We start from the raw sequence: 18,235 nt of genomic DNA on the forward strand, positions 1-18,235 counted from the left end.
AATCAAGCCTTCCCACGATCTCCTGCAGAGGGCAGTGGTGTCTCATTTCCCACTGGTTTTGTAACCGCAGAGGTCTAGAAGCGGACCGGACATTGAAATTGGCCTTTGTAGCAAATATCACTTTATGGTGGGACTAGGAATATACATGTAACAGTTACAGTAAGAAATATCTCTTTAGAGTTGTTACTTGTATTTGACTTGTCCAATGCATGTACACTGTATACTCAAATTTTCTATTTCGGTCATAAATAATCCTGGAAGAAAATAGTGGAGAAATATGCACTTCCGCCTTTGAGATGATCGTTTTGAAATTCTTTTAATTATACAAAGCGCAAAAAGTGAATACAAACAGTAATGTGGTGAATACTTATTAAAAAACAGTAATTTCTGGACCGTCTGGATGGTACAATAACTCCAGCTTAAGAGATGAATCCTGCCCCCTTCCCCCGCCCAGAGATGTAATGGTCAGAGAGCCATGTTATCCAAATTAAGGTTGTCTTTTTAATAACAAAAATTTTCACAGATAACTCAACGACAATCGACACTTCTTGGTTTCAAATGCTGGTGTTGCAAAAAGGTTTAGAAAGTGGGTTTACAAAATGGGATTTACATCCTCAAAATTTCAAAAGTCTATCTCGGAAAAGTTTTTTCCCGCTGAGCATTAAGCGTCAGCCTATTTGCACACAACAGTCTTACAAGATAACAGCTGTTCATAGACATTCATAAATACCTAGGACAGTTTAGCTATTCCTGTTGGTCGAGAGTTACAACGTAGCTGGTCTTAAACAGTTCAAGCATTGGCTGGCAGTGCACCACCTCACGCAGTACACACCACACACGTGCCCATCTCCATATAAGGAGATTGCTTACGACAACTCACAACAGGAAAGTACCAAAACAATGGCTAGAGGAGTGTTGTAAAAAAAAAAATTAACAAAATCTTTGGAAATTTGTAATTTGTCAAAGCTTGTTTTGACAACGTGACTCAAAAGGTATTTATGAACAGGAATTCAATGTGTGGTCAGCCGTTAGACCGATTCAGGAGAATGGGCGCTGACCGGTTCAGGAGAATGGGTGCTGATAATGTCCCTCGCTTTTGGCTCAGAATTATTTATCAGCTGATCCAGTCTTAAACTTTACAGACCGGCATAGCACATACATATTCCCTCAACGAGGAATAAAAATTGAAGTCCTCTCCTTTGGCAAGGGGGAAGGGCAGTGGTTGATAGCTACCATGTAATAGATACAAAAACCCTATTTACAAGGAATGCTTGTTTGAATAGTTAACAAAGATTTCGAGTAATCTTCTCTCTTCCACAAGGACATTTCGTACACACATAAAACCGAAACGGATTGGAAACCCGACCAGATCCAAGCTAAAAGAGAGGGACAAAAATGAATAAAAGAGCAGAAACAAAGGAAAAAGTACATAAATCCATCCCTACATTTCTAAAGGAGGCATGCAACATCCACGTTAATGCAATTTCTTGCCTTCCTTAACCCTCCTTTGGTTTTACAGCACAAATATGCACAAGTGCCCAAGGTCACTCTCTTGCATGTTGGTGCAGTGCACAAACACAGCTGTGCTTCTTTGAGGTGTTTACCAAGTGACCCAAAGAGTGACTTCAGCATAGGAGGGTTAATGACTGTAAGATATTTTGTGGCAGACTTTCTCACAGGGCTTTTTTCCTACATAGTTCTTCTGTCCAAATCTGAGAATAACAAGTAACAAGATATAAAAACCATGTTTGCCTGACTACATTTTCAAACTACTACAGATTTACACTCCCGTTTTTAAAGTGCAGCTAGACCAGCGGGGGGGATTTTTAAGTCACCCTGTAGAATCGACCGAGTACAGCACGAGTTCTAGCTGAAGAAACTGGACAACTACAGAGCTTTCTAGGCCTGAAGTCACCCATTAGCAAGCACCCATTGCATGCGCTGTCTCACGGGCCACAAAATATGACCCAACCTGACAAAACGGGTCACAAGTTGCCAGAGCCACGTCTGAGTCACGGTCTTGTGCAGTAGAAATCAACAGGGACCCCAGGATGCCAAACCGAGTGCTACCTTGAAACAAAGGGCTCACTATGATACTCTTTCCAATGGAAACTGACTGGAGACCAAAAGAAGTCTTTGGACTCATTTTGTGGGGATCAATTCACGCAAGGTTAGGCCGTTTGAGTGACAATGGAGAGCACAAGCAAGAGTTGTAAAAGGAAGTCCCGGTAAGCTTTCTGCCATTAAAAAAGAAAATCCCCGGCCGATTTTGTATGGCTGTGAAATTCTGCCTCGATAAACGTCTGCCAACATAAACTTGTCCAAGTTTAATTTAGTTTTCAGACAATACTAAAAAAACATGAACTTCCACAATATAAATTAAAAAAAAAACCTGGCAGACTTTTGCCAACTATAAAATCTACGATAAAAAAAAAAGAAAACATCAAAGACAAAGGAATAAAGAAAGAAAATTGGTAATAAAAAACTGAACACTGTTCCCAACTTCTGCTTGGGATAATGCTCTCCCGATATCTAGAACTGTGGACGTGCTCATGGGCTTCTGTGCGCCTCAATCAAAAGTAAACGATAATCTATAGCACCATGATGTTTTCCAGAACCCGCTGGCCTCCGTAGAAATCACGCATTTGTCAATGTCTCCAAAGATCCTCCCCCAGGAATTCTTTCAGATATCTGGGATTTTGGTGAATTGGCAGATGCCTTCTTGGAGTTACTGCGGGCTCAAATTGGCTAAAATTTATGAGTTTGAAATAGTCATCTTTTTCGTGACGGCAAGAAACCTTGTAAATTAAAATTAATAACTTAATAATATGCAGCATATCTCCTCTTTGGATTGTACACCTGTTCAACACAAGGAAGGTTTTACACAGGATTTTCAGTCATGTGATTTTTGACAGTCAGCATTCAATTTACACAGATATGCGCAGAAAAGTCTGTCAGCGTTCAGGCACCCATGAAATTGCTCATAGAAAGCTGCATATTCAATAATACACGTGCCGCTGCAGACTTCAAACATTTCCTAGGTTGCCTGTCAAGCGACAACACATGAAAAAAAATCAATAGGATCAGCATTGGCCAAATATGTCGGTGTTTACGAACACGTCCCACAACTTTAATATTTTTCATGGTTTCGTACTGCCAAATTTATTCTTCCGATCTTAGTGAATAAATTGTGTCAGTATGGAACTTATCTTGGTTCAAAACATGGTTCTTGAATCACTCTACATACAGCCAAAACTGTTTCTGGAAGAAAAATCAAAGGCTCATTTACTCCTCTTGAGCCGACTTGCAACTCCATTTCAAACAAGATAAAACCAGACAAAACTTTGAAAAAGGGGTCGGTTTCCCTGAGTTTAAAAAAAAGGCACAACAGCGTTTAAAATACATAAAAAATATATTACAACAAATATCAACACATCTTGCAGCTACCTTGACAACGGTGGGGATGTAAGAGACCGACACTCTCTGGGATGATGCCAATAACGCAAACTGGAAGCACAGGGCTTGTGTTGCAGGCCAACGACACGCTGAAGTTTCAGTTAATACCTGTGACACGTGACCTCTTCCAGGGAAGCGCTTCTTCTTTTTACAGGAAGAAGAGCCGGTCGGACAGCTCCAGGGCTGGTTCCCGTTTGAGGCTCTCTCCAACCAGGTAGGCCAGCTTGTGGGCGTACTGGCAGGGCGCCGGGACGCGCACCGTGCCGGGCCAGTTGTAGTACAGGTGGGTCAGCTTGTAGGCCAGTCTGGCGACCAAGCGAGACCAAAATACAAAATGAAAAGGGTGAGATTGAGGGATGAAGAGAAATATGATGAGATTATTCAAATAATACAGCCTTTAAAGGCTGTTAACAGCCAACAAAGCTTGATTTCTTTCCCCAACATCTACGATTATGATAATCTTGCCCTCGGATTTCTTGCTCCAAAGTACTACCAAGACAGAAACATGACCGTAAAACTTAGGTCAAAAATCCTGAAATATGTAACTCAATCCTCAAAAATCACCCTGTAGACATAAACATGCATATCAAAGTTGTCAGTCAGTTGGATGCGCCAAATCTGCCAAAAACACGAAATCCCACAAAAGCCCTGAGGCCGTCTTTTAAAGCATCTTTTTTCAAGTTTGCCTTTGAATAAGCAAAATCGGCAATTTGTTTCTATATATCACTCAGTTTGGCATCCCAATCAAGAAGGGCAGGAAGCCAAAAGCTTTCCTCTATGCAAGATTCTTTTAAAGACCTTGATCTTGCAAGTGGGTGTGGCAACTTGAGACCCATTTCTTATTAATTTGGGGCGATCCAATTTGGGTCCGGGGCTGGGGGTTAGAAATTTGGGGCGTCGGAGGGACTCCTTAGAGACATCTGCTTTTACCTCTGCATCTGGTCCGCATTGAACTTGCTGGTGTCGTAGACGACCACGTAGTGGGTGGGCGTGACGGTGCCCTGTCTCACGTGCTGGCTGACAAGGAAGAAGTCGTACCAGTTGAGGCGGGTGATGGTGTGGTCCACCACGCACCCTGGGGCTGGGTTCTCCAGCTGTCTGCCGTTCTGTCAGAGGATCACCCCGTGAAGAGAGGTTAGCAATCAGTTTGGCCAAAGGACATCTTGCTATGCTGGACTGCTCGACCACTGTACTGTTTGAACAGTCACAGTAAGTCAAAACTTCAATCTACTTCATATACAGGATACTTATCAGGGTAACTCTCAAATGACGTCACTTCCTATAGATTGCCACATGCATCGGAATTTCGTACTTAAATTTGCGTGGCGTACATCGGCTGCGCCATATTTCGAACATATTTGGATCAGCAGTTGCGAACATTTTGCACACTGCGCGCACACGCACCTGTTTGTGTTATATAGGCAGTTGCAATTTTCCTACAAAGATGGCCTCCCATGAGAGAGATCTATACAGGAAATTCACTGGATGACTTGATTTTATAAACTAACCCAGCGACAAGAATTAGAAGCCATTGACTCCGGGGCCATCCTGCGTGTACGCAGGTTGTACCCATGCGTTACATTTCTCTCAGGCCAATAGGATGTTGTGACTTGCCAGGAGCACAGACACTCCAGTTAAAACCTGTGCGTGAGCGTGATGGCCCTGCTGGAATGGCATCTCCTTAGCTTTGTCTACAGGGCAGACCTTAACCACTGCCATACATGTAGGAATCGTCATGTATGTGCACAGTCATATAGTCTTGCTTGCGTAGCCACACAACTCCTCTGAGTTTAACCCCTTCACGGCGGGATTATTTTGACCGCGACTGCTGGGCTGTGGTATGCCCTGAATGGAGGGCTTTGTCCAGCAGCAGGCCCCATTGAACCAGCAGCTGCATGGTGAATAGACTGTATGTGTGGTATGCACTAATCCTCACACAATGGTGCGGTAGTAGCAGTCCTCCGTAGCGAAGGGGTTATAAAGACTATCACTTAATAGATTAACTAATAACTCTAGATCGTGCCGTGTGGCCAGATGTGTGCCCAATGGTTTGGCGGTAAAGAGCGCAGGTACAACCGACAGCATTTCCAAGTAAGAAGATCGAACATAAGGATTGGCGTAAGGCTAAGAATGATATGTGTCCTTTAGGAATAGTACTGTTTTAAGTATATTAACTGCTCGAGATGCTCTCATGAACAGAACTGAATTCGGATGTCCTGGGTTTGATTCAAGAATGCAATATAAGGTTGTGGAAGAGAAATTTCTGATCATTTTTCTCCATCCGGCTAAGAAAAACAGGGGCTGCCTACCGAGGCGGCAAAAATTCTGGTGTTGATCCGCTTCTGGACAATGACGATGGTCAGCGAGGGCTTGTAGGTCTCACCGAACATCTCAAAACAGGAGGAGAGCTGCTGCTGTTCGTAGGTAGCGACGATGTTCAGCTGGCCGTCGCCGACCCCGTCCCGGAAGATGACTATCTTCTGAGGCAGGTCATGGTTGATCTGGGAGGCAAGCAAAAATCCAAACCTGGATGATTCGACGCTTTGCTACTGTGACTTGGGGGCTCAACGGGAACAATCCTTCAAGGGGGGGGCAAATCAAAAGTTTCTGAGCCCTGGAAACATTCAGGATAATACGTTATTGATCACCTCGATATCTGCCCCACTGCATAAGTAGAAATTCCATTCTACCGAGTACGGGAGTTCTAATCCACTGGAAGTTCCATTGTGCAGTTATATCGGTACTGCAATAGCATTTCTATATACACAAAATAGCTGACGATACACGGGGAAAGCATTTCTATGGAAACATAAAAAGGGTTTAAAAACTCAGAGAAAATACAGGGATTTATTTAGGTACCTTTATTCCACTGATGTGGGATTTATAAAGGCGCTGTGAGAAACCAGCAAAAATAAACGTTTCTCTTGGAAAGAATCCTTGTTTTTTTTTCAGCGATGTGCACTGATCATGTGTCAGCATTGGTCCACGGGAACCAATGAGTGGAATCCCTTGGCTCACCTCGTGATACTTCTTGATGGAAGCCACCAGGCACAGCTTCAGTCCGTCGATCAACTCCTGCTGGGGAGTCTGGAAACAGACCCGGGAGTACCAGCGGGTCAGCAACCTGAAACGAGCCGCAACGGGAGAGAAGAGAGCTTCGTCACACACAGGCAGATGGCAAGTCTTGTCTGGAAAATGCCTGTGGCCTACCAGTTTATCACTGGCTAGCAGAATCTAAGGCGACGGCATCCAACACGGATTTACTCACTTGTTAGTGCTGGCGACAAAGGCACCGATGGACTTGCCCCCTCTGGCCGGGTCATGATATACGTCTATGCCCACCACCATCATCTTGCTCTGAGAGACAAGCAGAGAGCGGAGAACATCTTCACTGGTTGGCAATTTCTTTGATTACAGAGTTAGCATCTAAGGGCAGTAAACTTTTGCAGACAGGTGGGATTTTGCAGTATTGTGTGTACTATGTTGTGATGTAGACTAGGGCAATAAAAGTATGATGACAAAAATATATGAGACTTAAGAACATAGAATTATAAATCATTGTGCAAAGTTAAGCCTGTTGGGCACATCCATGTTTATGCACAAACCTATGGAGAACTTGAATTTTGTATGACTTTTGGATGGTTATTTGCATATCTGCATCTGCATTCTAAAATGAAACATCGGAGAAGCCGATGCGCCCCAAATCCTAAATGCACAATCAGCCAATGAGCGGTTTGCTCGGTGTTAACAAGGCAATAAACAATCGGACTTTGTTCTACAAATACACATATGAATTCAAAATTTGTGCTCCCAGGACGTGTCAAGTTTCTCAGTGCTAGAAAATACCGAGTGGGTGCTCCAGTATCAAACTTAATAGTGCTCTCAGCTCTGTGATTGAGACACAGTGCAAGCAGTGTGCGGAATTAGCACTGATGGATTCCTGAATCGATGGACGCACCACGGGTATATCCAGGGACCAGAGTTCGCCGCCCAGCTTGCAGTTGATCTGCAGGGCAATCTTCTGGGTCACACTGCGCAGCTTCTGCTGTTGGCTGATCGTCCTGGAGATGATCACCTGGTTGTAAAAGTGGCAGGAGATGAAAAAAACAAAAAACAAAAACAAAAAAACCCAGAACAATTACAGGTACGTTTATATGAGAGCGGTGCCAAATGTACAGGAGCCCGAGCATGCCCGAGGTGAGTCCCCATTGAGTGGAAGTCTCAGTTCTGTAAAACCTTGTGCCGATGTCTCCGGGCATTTCTGTTGGCTAAAAAAGCCTACAGCTGTACAAGATTTGACCACTGCTGCAGAATGCTATCTTCAGTGGGGTTAGGGTTAAAAAGCAACTTGAACTGATGAGAAACTGTTGGCAGAGTACAGAAACTGGCGGGTACCTGGGATGGGATTGCCTTCTCCACGCAGCAGAGCTTCTTGACCGCGCTGTAGCGGTCATCTCGGGACGTGGGGAAAATGATCACCACCAGTTGAAGCTAGGAAATGGAAAAACAAAGAGGTCCGAGGCATAAGTGAGCCCGGGAAGGCGGGGGGGGGGAAGGTTAAGACATAACTCTCCCTCCAATGCAAAGACACATTCTTGACACAGTTGTCCTATCAGTCAAAAACCAGTCAAATTTCCCGTATGTGTCTGTGTACTGGGGGAAAACAAGTGGAAGGGATTTGAGACTGTTTTGATGGTTACAGCAAAAGGAGGGTTACTATTGAAGCAATCAGAGTCAAGTTAAGACAAGGGGCCCCCAAAACGTGGGCATAAATATGGCCCTTACACGACGTCCTTCTGCATTCATTTCATGAGCTCAACGTGTTCTCAGAAAGAAATACAAAAGCTGTTGAAAAGTTTGGACAAGTTTTGCATGCAATTCTTTCCAAGTCTTTGTCACACAATAAGACCTCTGATGAGTTCATTGTTAACATTCCGTACATTTTAAATTCACCCCATTTCCTATACAATGTTTAACTGAAGACTCATTAATAGTCAAATGTACAGGTGCAGGGGGTTAGGAAAGACAAAAGGGATTTAAGCTTTGGGATTCTCAAACCATTCTCTCCCTCGGCCAAATGACTATCACTTGTTTTTTTTTGGTTTTTTTCCCACCAAAATCATTATACCCATTACTGACTGGTTGGACTTTGAGGCATGACCCGCTGTCAAAATTTCTCCATGCATTCTGGGAGCAAGTGCACGGAATCAGGGTGGTGTAAGCCACCCGCAGTGTACCAGAATGAGCCGCGCATGTGCGGTACCTGAGGGTTGATGGCATCACGGATGCAGTTGAGGTACGTCTGGGTCTTGTCGTCCTGCAGCTGGAAGCGCACGGGGGGCTGGATGCGGATGCCCAGCTGAGGGCAGCATCTCTCCATCATCTTCAGGAAGTCCGAGGAGCGACTGGCATCGCGCTTGCAGAACACCAGCAGCCAGTGGTTCAAGTCCACCTGCATTGAAGAGGGCCCAGGACGCAAAGTTAACTCGGGGACATGTTTAGCACAACTTCCTACTCCTGGGAAGAAAAACTATCTGGCGTCTATTTTTGGGGGTTACTCTCGTTAACCCGATTATCCTTATTTTCGCTTCGCTAGTTTTACTTTTGGAATTTTTTTGGTTTTATGCCAACCTAATTTGCATATTCATGGGGAAAAACTGTGATGTCAAACAAGGCACTCAACCCACAGTGCTGTACTGATAAGTGCACTTTCACGAGACACTTAACGCCAACAGGATTTTAACAGTTATTCATACACTGAAGAAAAGATATGAAGATGCCTGAAAAAATTTTTCGCACGGATCCTTAAACATCAGCGGGTCTGAAAATCACAAACCTAAACCTACGTCTGGCTGAGAATGTCAATTTTGACTACACGCGGTCTTTCTTTCCAGACAGTTGAATAAACGCTAAAACAAGACCGCTGAAGACCACACGGATGTTCCTTTTCCCAATTCGTTTGTAATGGAAGAGTTCCCCCGACCAAACAGAGACGAACAGAGGGTCACGACGGACGTTTTAACGCAACTGCCACTGTGTGCACCAAAATGGTCAGACGATGAGCACCTTCCAACAAAAACTGGCCCTGCATACTGGGCACCCCAAGCCAAAAAGGAAAGTGTGCGTGTTTTGCTTTTTTCTCCCCCGTCGTTCTTACAGGCAAAGTAGCTCTATCTCTTGTCATTTCTCTTCCCCAATCGGCTTCAGGATTGGCCACGATGGTGTTGTTCTGCATCCTGATTTGCTCGGGACGAAGCTGTCTGGCACCCATCTGCAGGCAACAGATAAGAACCGCAGCATCATTAAAATGATCGGTCCAGACTAAACATGGGGGGAGGGGGAGGTTCCCAGCTGTATGTCTCCAGATAAAAGTTGAGCATTTCCTCATTTAGACCCAACAAGATTCTAATAGAAGCCAGCAGGAGAGGGTACCAGTCGGATGAAGTCCAACGTTACACTGGATGCATTGTTTGATTTGGTTTCTTCTTACGTTAGATTCCTCGGATGAAAAAAAAAAAATTCAGAAAGTTTGAGAAATGTGCACCGATATTAATGGTGTTCAAATGTGGGGGGGGGCAGAATTTCAAGCAATTCTGCCAAGTCTGCAGTATAAATGCCAGCTGGCTTTCCAGCAAATGAGCTTCTCCCAGCACCCACTTCCATGAAATAGTTCTCAAGTTTTTAGTCACTAAGGGGATAATAATCTAACGTAATCATCATTGTGAAAGTGTGATCAGTTTGTTCAACTTTAAATTTCACAATGCCATCCATTTCTTTTCCGTAACATGTCAATACAACCAATCTACACCATTAAGCAGCACTGATTATTTTGAGTGGCTGAGAGCTGTCATGTGACGAGAGCAGAGACCTTATGATTGACTCTCCCTTTTCAACTCACCGTCAGGATGTCTCTGTCCACTGACATGCCCCAGTTGGTGAGCTCTTTCAGGGCGTCGCGGTTCTGGTAGATGTTGTCGATGAACTTCCGCAGGGAGACATGGCGCTGGGCCGGTGTGATGCGGGTATGGAAGGCAAGATCCTAGACACAGAACAAAATGGGCATCGAGATGATGAGACTGTCGAGTGAAAAATTTATCATCACCTTCCTGGTAAGGCTTGTGGGGACACAATGTAAGAGAAGGTGATATGCAAGCAGCTTCACCTACCTTCATGACTCTGAAGTCACTTCGCATCTCATCGGTCAGGCCAGTACGACAGGCTAGCTCGGGCACCAGGCAGATCACCGACGCCTTGCTCTGAAAATGAACAGATGTAAAACAAACACACTGTCAATGCTTTACGATCAGAAATGATTGCCTGTCATGTGCATCAATGTTTTTTCCTGGACGCTGATGAGAATGATGTCGTTTCTCGAACGCATTCCCCGGACGGGCGACCACCGCCTCAAACTTTCAATATCAGCAACTGCTGAAGCAGAGCAGATAACATCCTGGACCACTGCAGGTGGTATTGAGCATAACCTACGCCCAAACTTATGCACGGCAGACTGTAAACAACACAGGGGTCGTATCCAAGACCTTGACACAGTGCATCCTTTAAAAGCAGCCGCCCCGTTTTTGCCGTTCAGCCCCAATCCTCCAGAATCCTCCGAAACTCGTGGAAGATTGAGGAGGGTTAAGGGGGGAAAGCGGCGCTGGGATTAGGCCCTAGCGAGACAGGCAACACCTACCCCAGGTTTCTTCGGTTGTTCCTTCTTGGGTCGGTTGATCAGGAGGGGCTGTCCCATGTCGGTGATCTCCTTGTCGTAATGCTTTCTGTATGGAGCACGGATTTCAGGAGAAAATATTGCAGACGGTAAAGTTTTCTGTCCATGCTCTAACTACAAAGGATTGGAAGCAAAAACACTAGGAAAATAAGTGACATAAATTGAACTTTAACGACATACGTTAAAATGGCTGAGTGTCATTTCACATTTATGCCAGCAGGGAAATTCTGGACAAAGATCCAACGGTACCTTCTTGCTACAAGTTTGAAAGAGGCCTTGTCACATTATGCCAAAGGCAGATTATCTTGGAGCCGTCAAATGTCAACTGAAACCCACAAGTTGGAATGCTAACAATTTTGAGCCTTAGGCCTGAAGACGAAGGCGTTGAATGTAATGATAAGAGACAACAACCCCCCAAAATATACGCGAGTCGACGGTACCAGCGACGATGAACGCACTCGAAGGCAAAAACGACACTGTCTACGACCGCTCCCCTGTTGAGATTTTGGTGAGAGAGAGGAACTCACTTGTAGTACTCCACAAACGTCATCTCCTCCTTGTCGTGATACATGAACGTGCTCAGGGGGTTTTTGTTCCAGGCGATGTCGTCCACCCGATAGGTCTGGTTGTTGTAGCGTGTCAGCACGATGGTGCCGACAATCTGACGCGTGCACTCGTCCTTGAACGTGTCCTCGTTCCTCCGGTATATTTCAGTCCTGAAAAAGGGATGCCAATGAAAGCTGCTAATTAAATATGAAGACGAGGCAGTTTAATCTTTTTTTTTTTTTTTTTTTGGCGGGAGGGGAGGTCGTTTCCAGTGTGATCTGACTGCACAATTTACAAGCAAGTTTCATTTTCGAGCCCAAAGAGGCACAGAGAACCCGGGTTCTTTCGTTTAATACGTGCGATTCATAATAGTGCCCCTCCAAGAGTTTGCAATGCGTCGGCCGATCACAACACGGGAAATCTGTCAACCCAATGCACGTTTGGAAAGGGTTGACAGAATTCGCGCATCGTGATTGGCCAGCACGTTGCAAACTCTTGGAGGCGCACTTTAGTGAATCGCACGTATTCACTAACAAGACATATGACAACAAAGGTTAAGGTGAGTCAAATTCAACAAGGGTTTTCACTCAATGTTATTTAATTAATGAACACACATGTAAATACAGAAAAAAGTTCAGAAACCAAAAAAAGTTCACTTTGAACAGAACAGTAACACCTTCCTTTGGGGAATGGATAGAGGCCTACAGTAGACAAATGAAATTGAATGCTTACATGGTATCCAGGACTGTCTGGTAGCACAGAACTTTATGGGACACGTCAAGCTGCAGCATGAGTCCGGAGCTATACTCGTGAATAGCTGTGACGTACCCTGGCCAAATCTCCAGCCTAGAAATCAACCACAGTATCTAGAAAATTGCATTCTAGCTCCCAAGCAATTGGGTTACTCCCTTAATTTTGATATTTGAATATAAGAGAGTTGTTCTGTAAATTTCCTGGCGCTATTTCCTTAGCAACAAAGGCTTCTTTGGCGCTAACTGCACTTTGCTTGTTCACAAACGACTAGGAAACGCAAGATTTGCAGATGCATCACTACTAACAAAATGAATACTCCCAACCAACACAGCTCTTTTCAACCGATGAGGGGATGCTTCTGTTCAAGGCGGGTATCGTGTCACTGACGTCAGGTAACTTGTTATTAACAGAAGCACAAACTGACTAACCCTTCCCTCATCACAAAAACTACCCCCCAGTTACACCGTTTTGAGTGCCACAAGGTACCAAAGTTATACACCTGCAAGGTGTTAATCGGGCTCGGATAGACTTGTCGGTGCACAGAGAGAGGAATGAGGCGTCTACTGTCTTACTTGTGTTGTGGAATCATCGTGGCTAGGTCCGGGCTGTAGTAATGGCGTCCCACCTGACTCATGGACAGAATTCTCATAATCCTGCAAAAAGGGCCAAAGCAAAAATACGTGGAACAAACATTACAAATCATGAAACAAAATCCAAACTTGTCCTTACAGAGGAAATCACACCCCACCGTGGTCAATTCTCTTCTGCTGAGCTTTTCATCCCACAGAGGTCAATCCAACTCCTCTGCAGAGCTTCAACGCGCATGCCTCATCACTGCAAGTTCACTGTACTTATGATTATTACGCACAAAAACGTAGGACACTTTAACCCTACCCCTCCTAGGAGGGCCAAAGGCCAAACAGCCTGGGAGTCTGTGGTTGCCAGCCACCACAAGATCCAACAGTGGCATTGTTCAGTGGGACTAGCTCCCACTCTCTCAACATGGCCAGTTTGTTGATTGCCCAGTCTGTCAGAATGCATCAGACTTGTTCACCTGATGTACTGTGCTGCCTCAGGCAGGGTTAGGCTTAATGATAGAATTAATGTCACCGGTCCGACTCACAAAGAGAAAACACGGGAAGCTATATTCTCACTACAAAGCCACAATGTGCGCAGCATCTCAGCTGGTTTCTATGTTTTGTTGTCATTGGGAACAAAACAAAAAGGCGGAATAAAATGAAATGACACAAGCAGGGATCCAGACGTATTCATCAAGTTTTGAGTCGGTGGGCTCGTTTACCGTCTGAAGATGACGTTGTAGAGTTGGATGCAGTCTTTCGGCTGCAGCGCTTTGGCCAGCTGAATCTTCACCTCAAACTCTGTGTTATCTCGCAGCCCCTTGGTCTTGAATATTGTGACCTGCCAGGGTAAGGACGCAGCAAGAGTTTAACGGAAGACAGACCCCCTGATAGGTGTCAAGAGTTCGCATAGGGCCACCAGATAAGCAGTCTTATGTTCTTACTTTAAGGAGATCTTAAATTGCAACAGACAACAGAAGCTAAAAAATGTCATTATCAAGACTCCACTAAATGGAAGCAAATATGCAGCAACGAGTTGCTAATGTCAGGGAATTATGAAATGGTGACCCACAGCTAAACTTCAATCCCTTTCCCCCACACACATTTCCTTAATCGATGTGGATATCTAGTCTTAGAGGAAATGGAATCTCCAACCACAGAGGTTCATTTCTCAAAAACCCGCAACCCCGAAACGTGAACTTAAACCCAAACTGAACTGAACCCAAACCAAATTCAGACCCTGAACCCTGATCCAAACCAAATCCAGTCCCTGACCCCAACCCCAAACCAAGCCAATCCCCAAGCCGACCCCCAAGCCAATCCCCAGCCCAACCAAGCCAAGCACAACAAAACAGCAGCAAACCAGCAAAAAACTGGAATGCGTGAATCTCACACAGCGCTGATTTCATCCAAGTCCAAATCGAACAAACACTAACGGCTTGGTTCAAAAAGCTGAGGGTACAGAAAAGGCAAAAGATGCATTTCTACAAAAATGCAACAACTTTTTTTTTGATGGGGGGAGGGGTGGGGAATACAGAATCAGAGATAAATCCCACCTTCTCTTTAAGCTGGACAGGCAGAAACAAGATCGTCCCATCGAAGGCACGGACCTTGCTGATGTTGTCTAGGTACGTGTACAGCAGGCCCATTCTCATTTTTTTGCTCTCGATGTGGGGGCTGAAGGAGACGGCATACTGCCAGATAGCCTCCGTCTCAAACTTGATGGGTAGATAGTTAGTGGCCACTTTTATACTGCCGGGAAGACGATTGGCCTGAGTAGTTATTTATGTAAAGCTAGATACTCAACAGCAGGAACCTCTGATGTTGAAATCTTGCCAAAATAAATTGAATATTACATAGCCTAATAAAAGTCACATTATTTTCGAAGAAAACAATGCTAAAATTGGTATATTTGATGGATCGAGAAATGGACCAGAGAGCATTCTCACAAGAAATTTAAAATGTCAATGAGAAATGTTATATTGTGTCTTGTATCATGCACAATGTGGGATGTTGCAACACTGCACTAAGTGGACTTGTGGTCTGAATGAATCAGTTTGGCGTTTCAAAACGGATATGTCCTCTGAGAGCAAAACATGCCAGTGTATGTTTCAGTGAGTTTGAGTGTGAATACTATCCCACTGATTACACAAAATGTCGCATGCACACAGCGATTTCCCAAGTGACTTCTGCGACGTGCCCCATTTCTGGCATGCAAGGTTGGAATACCAAACTGGCTCGTTCACTTTGAACATTTTCTGAGGAAAAATGCCAAAACTGATTACAAATCAAATCAGCTATCAACATACGGTGTGCCGGATGTCCCAGGTGGTGGTATGTTCACCTGCACCTCTGGCTTATCCCTGACGGCGCTCGCTGCTGCTTGTGGCTGGAGCTGAGGGGTGGTGGTCCCAGTCCCCTGTGGGGATGTGGGTGACGCCAGGGGTGAGTGTGGGCTGCCCTCCGCTGGGGTCTGGGCCAAGGGAGGGCTCTTCTGCTTCAGCCCAGCGATCCCGCGGCCGAACGCTGGCACTGCTGTGGGGCTACCACGGGCGGACAGACCAGCAATGCCCCGGCCGAATGGCTTAGCAGGAGGCGTCCCGGTACCCGTGGATGGGGGTGTGGGTGTGCCTGATGGGGTGACTGGATTTGGAATTAAACAATGCAAACGTTGTTAATGATCCCTCCGGGAACATTAGGGTATCATTTGGAAATATTTTTTAATGGCTTCAACCACCATCTTTATTCCATTTGTTCAAATTTTTACAGGAGAAAATGAAAAGAGGTACCATCAGTGAAACCTGTCTCACCTGCGCCCGATGATGGTGAAGATGAGCCTGAACTCACTGGCGAGTTGCCCCTGCTCAGCTGCATCTGTTGGTAGAGACTGGCCAGGCCCCTCCCGACGGAGGGCTGGGGTTTGGTGGCAGCTCCTTCCCCGCTCTGCGATGGGCGAGCCCCACTGTGTCCATTCTGCTGCTGCACGCGGGCTGCCGCCCCCGGGCCAGCCGACTCTGAAGATGGAGGTGAGGGCGAGGCTCGCTCGGGTGGACTGTGGCCACTGGTGCTCGATGCGGATGGTTCTTGTCCCGGACGGCGTATGGGATTCTGTAACACAGCCATGAGGGCAGCACCACGCCCCCCACGGCCCAAGCCTGGAGGGCCTGACCCTGACATCTTCAAGGCCTTGTCTTAGGACAAGGTCCAGACTCTGCGTCACCAGTGCCAATGTGACTTCCACAGAAAGGCCACAAATTCACTTCCTGAAACAAAACAAATCACAAAAAATCTGACAATTAGTCGGTTTTCACTAAGTGCACTAAATAAAAAAAAAATTAATTTCCTGAAACCAAAGACAAAAAATCTATCAATAAATATTGATTGATGAAATATTTTCATACTTGAGAAATTAACATTACACTCCCTATAAGTACTTGTACACATGCATTTTATCAAGGTCTTTGAAACTCCAGCACAATTGCAGCATACCCCGCCACTCAGCCGTTCCAACTCGTAGCTGGCTACGAGCTCAAAGGTCGGGCATGCAGTTCACATTGTGTTAAGAGGATCACAAGAAGGCGCTTCAATTCTGACATCGTATCCGCACAGCCACCAACCCAGGAGTCAAGATAGACTTATAGTTTATCATTCATTGAAAATCATCATTTGATTCATCAAACTCAATCCAAACTCTTCGACAGTGATTTTAGGGCTGTGTTTTTGTGCGGGTAGGTATTCTGCAATTATTTCGAAACTCTTTGCCTTGAGACTATGGGAAACTGTGACATACACGCATCATAATAATAGGCCTCGGCCTAGATGAAAATATATCATTAGGGGCTCATAAATCATCTCGCACCAATTCTACGAGAATTTTTCCTATCAACCACTAAATAGATACTGCCGACTGCCGACTAAAAATACTTCCCCCCCAAAAAATCCCAAATTACTGTACATCAGTTTGCTCTCAACAGTCCACCAGCTTGTTGAGTAGGCTGTAGCTCCTCAATTTAATTTCCTATTTCAAAATTTTTGAAATTTTAAGAGAAGCCAGCATTTAATTCATTGAAGGCACAAATAAAAACAAACATTTTATGAAAATGTGAATTTTAAGCTTTTCAATCAAAATCCACACTCATTTTTGTGAACAAAATAATCACAGTTGGCTCTGCATTCGATTACACACGTACCAAAAATATCTCAAAAAATAGCCGCTTCAAATCACTTTTTCTTTGCTTTCCAGAGTCTGATCAAAATGTTTCTTATGACATCCTCTCCCAAATCGCTTCTAAAACTGAAAACAGAAAAAAATAGTTCAAAAATATTATGAGCCTCCCTCCGGGGCCGCGGGGAAGGGCTGGAGAGCGAATGGCTATTGCCCAACTGTCCCAACAATTTTGTCCAGCATTGTAGTCTAGTGTGTAGGCCTATCTCATGATCTCAGAAAGACGTAATTAAACGTTAGGGCCTGCAGCCAGCTGAGCTAGTACAACTTTACTACAACTAGTACGTAGTATACAAACAAGCTAGCCTACACGGTGAAACAGTCACCAAGTCACTGCTACACGGTGAGTTGGTAGAGTAATTTTGTAGAGGCAAATAACACGCGTCCAGTGAAACTTTACAGTCTGAACTGACTATCAGAACAAATCGTTACCATGGCGAGATTCTAAAGGAATATGAATCTTACGTATCCGAAAGAAATTAAGAATACAATTTATTACAAACCAAGTTGCTCTCGATTGCGTGCGCGTTGAATATGATGTAAACGGTACGGGATAGTGTGTGGCGTGCAATCGTAATGAACTGGTACCACTAACCACCAGCATCAAACGCTGGCCAAAGGATGATAGCATATTTGGTCACCAGCGAAGTTAAGCGCTCTGAATGTGTGCCGTGTATTCTCGGAGAACATCGCCAATTCTCAGAGGGGGGAGGGGGCCGGGGATCGTGGGAGAGGAGCATGTTCGAACATAGAGCTTTATAGCTCCATGGTTCGAACGATCAGGTGGGAGGGCAAAATCGGATGCTACATTTTCTCTTTCCCTTTCAACAAGCGATTTGTTTTTCGCATTGCACACTCAACTCAATTGAAATCTGTCGACCCGATGAGCGTTGGAGAGGGTCGACAGATTTCGCGCCTTCTGATTGGTCAACGCGTTTCAAACTCTTTGAG

The 18,235-nt window shown here is 44.9% G+C and overlaps 1 protein-coding gene across 2 annotated transcripts; it reads right to left on the reverse strand.

Annotated features, from left to right (window-relative positions):
• Positions 1 to 290: 290 nt before the first annotated feature.
• Positions 291 to 17,884, reverse strand: LOC110991080 (piwi-like protein 1). 2 transcript variants are annotated; one of them, XM_022256224.2, is made up of 20 exons: positions 17,788 to 17,884; positions 15,870 to 16,322; positions 15,369 to 15,702; positions 14,616 to 14,811; positions 13,782 to 13,900; positions 13,054 to 13,134; positions 12,461 to 12,574; positions 11,710 to 11,898; positions 11,147 to 11,231; positions 10,623 to 10,712; positions 10,355 to 10,495; positions 9,614 to 9,727; positions 8,720 to 8,908; positions 7,852 to 7,947; positions 7,415 to 7,531; positions 6,725 to 6,813; positions 6,475 to 6,580; positions 5,766 to 5,957; positions 4,387 to 4,562; positions 291 to 3,761 (listed from the first exon to the last, which is right to left on the reverse strand). In XM_022256224.2, exons 2-20 carry the CDS (start codon positions 16,234 to 16,236, stop codon positions 3,605 to 3,607), a joined length of 2,952 nt encoding a protein of 983 aa, XP_022111916.2. In that variant the 5' UTR covers positions 16,237 to 16,322; positions 17,788 to 17,884; the 3' UTR covers positions 291 to 3,604. The 2 variants fall into 2 exon arrangements, with proteins under 2 accessions (XP_022111916.2, XP_022111935.2); XM_022256243.2 differs by lacking the exon at positions 17,788 to 17,884 and adding an exon at positions 17,595 to 17,742.
• Between the last annotated feature and the right edge of the window lie 351 nt (positions 17,885 to 18,235).

The sequence above is a fragment of the Acanthaster planci genome, linkage group LG19 (genome assembly GCF_054643075.1).
Source record: "Acanthaster planci isolate LZ-2023a linkage group LG19, COTS_SCS, whole genome shotgun sequence".
NCBI classification, from domain to species: domain Eukaryota; kingdom Metazoa; phylum Echinodermata; class Asteroidea; order Valvatida; family Acanthasteridae; genus Acanthaster; species Acanthaster planci.

Excerpts from the sequence above, each read along its gene's own strand:
- LOC110991080 (XM_022256224.2), bottom strand. The coding sequence starts at position 16,236 with ATGTCAGGGTCAGGCCCTCCAGGCTTGGGCCGTGGGGGGCGTGGTGCT. Across the intron at positions 14,812-15,368 it reads CCTGGGACATCCGGCACACC|TATAAAAGTGGCCACTAACT; the intron begins GTATGTTGATAG and ends TCTTCCCGGCAG. Across the intron at positions 9,728-10,354 it reads TGGACAGAGACATCCTGACG|ATGGGTGCCAGACAGCTTCG; the intron begins GTGAGTTGAAAA and ends TGTTGCCTGCAG.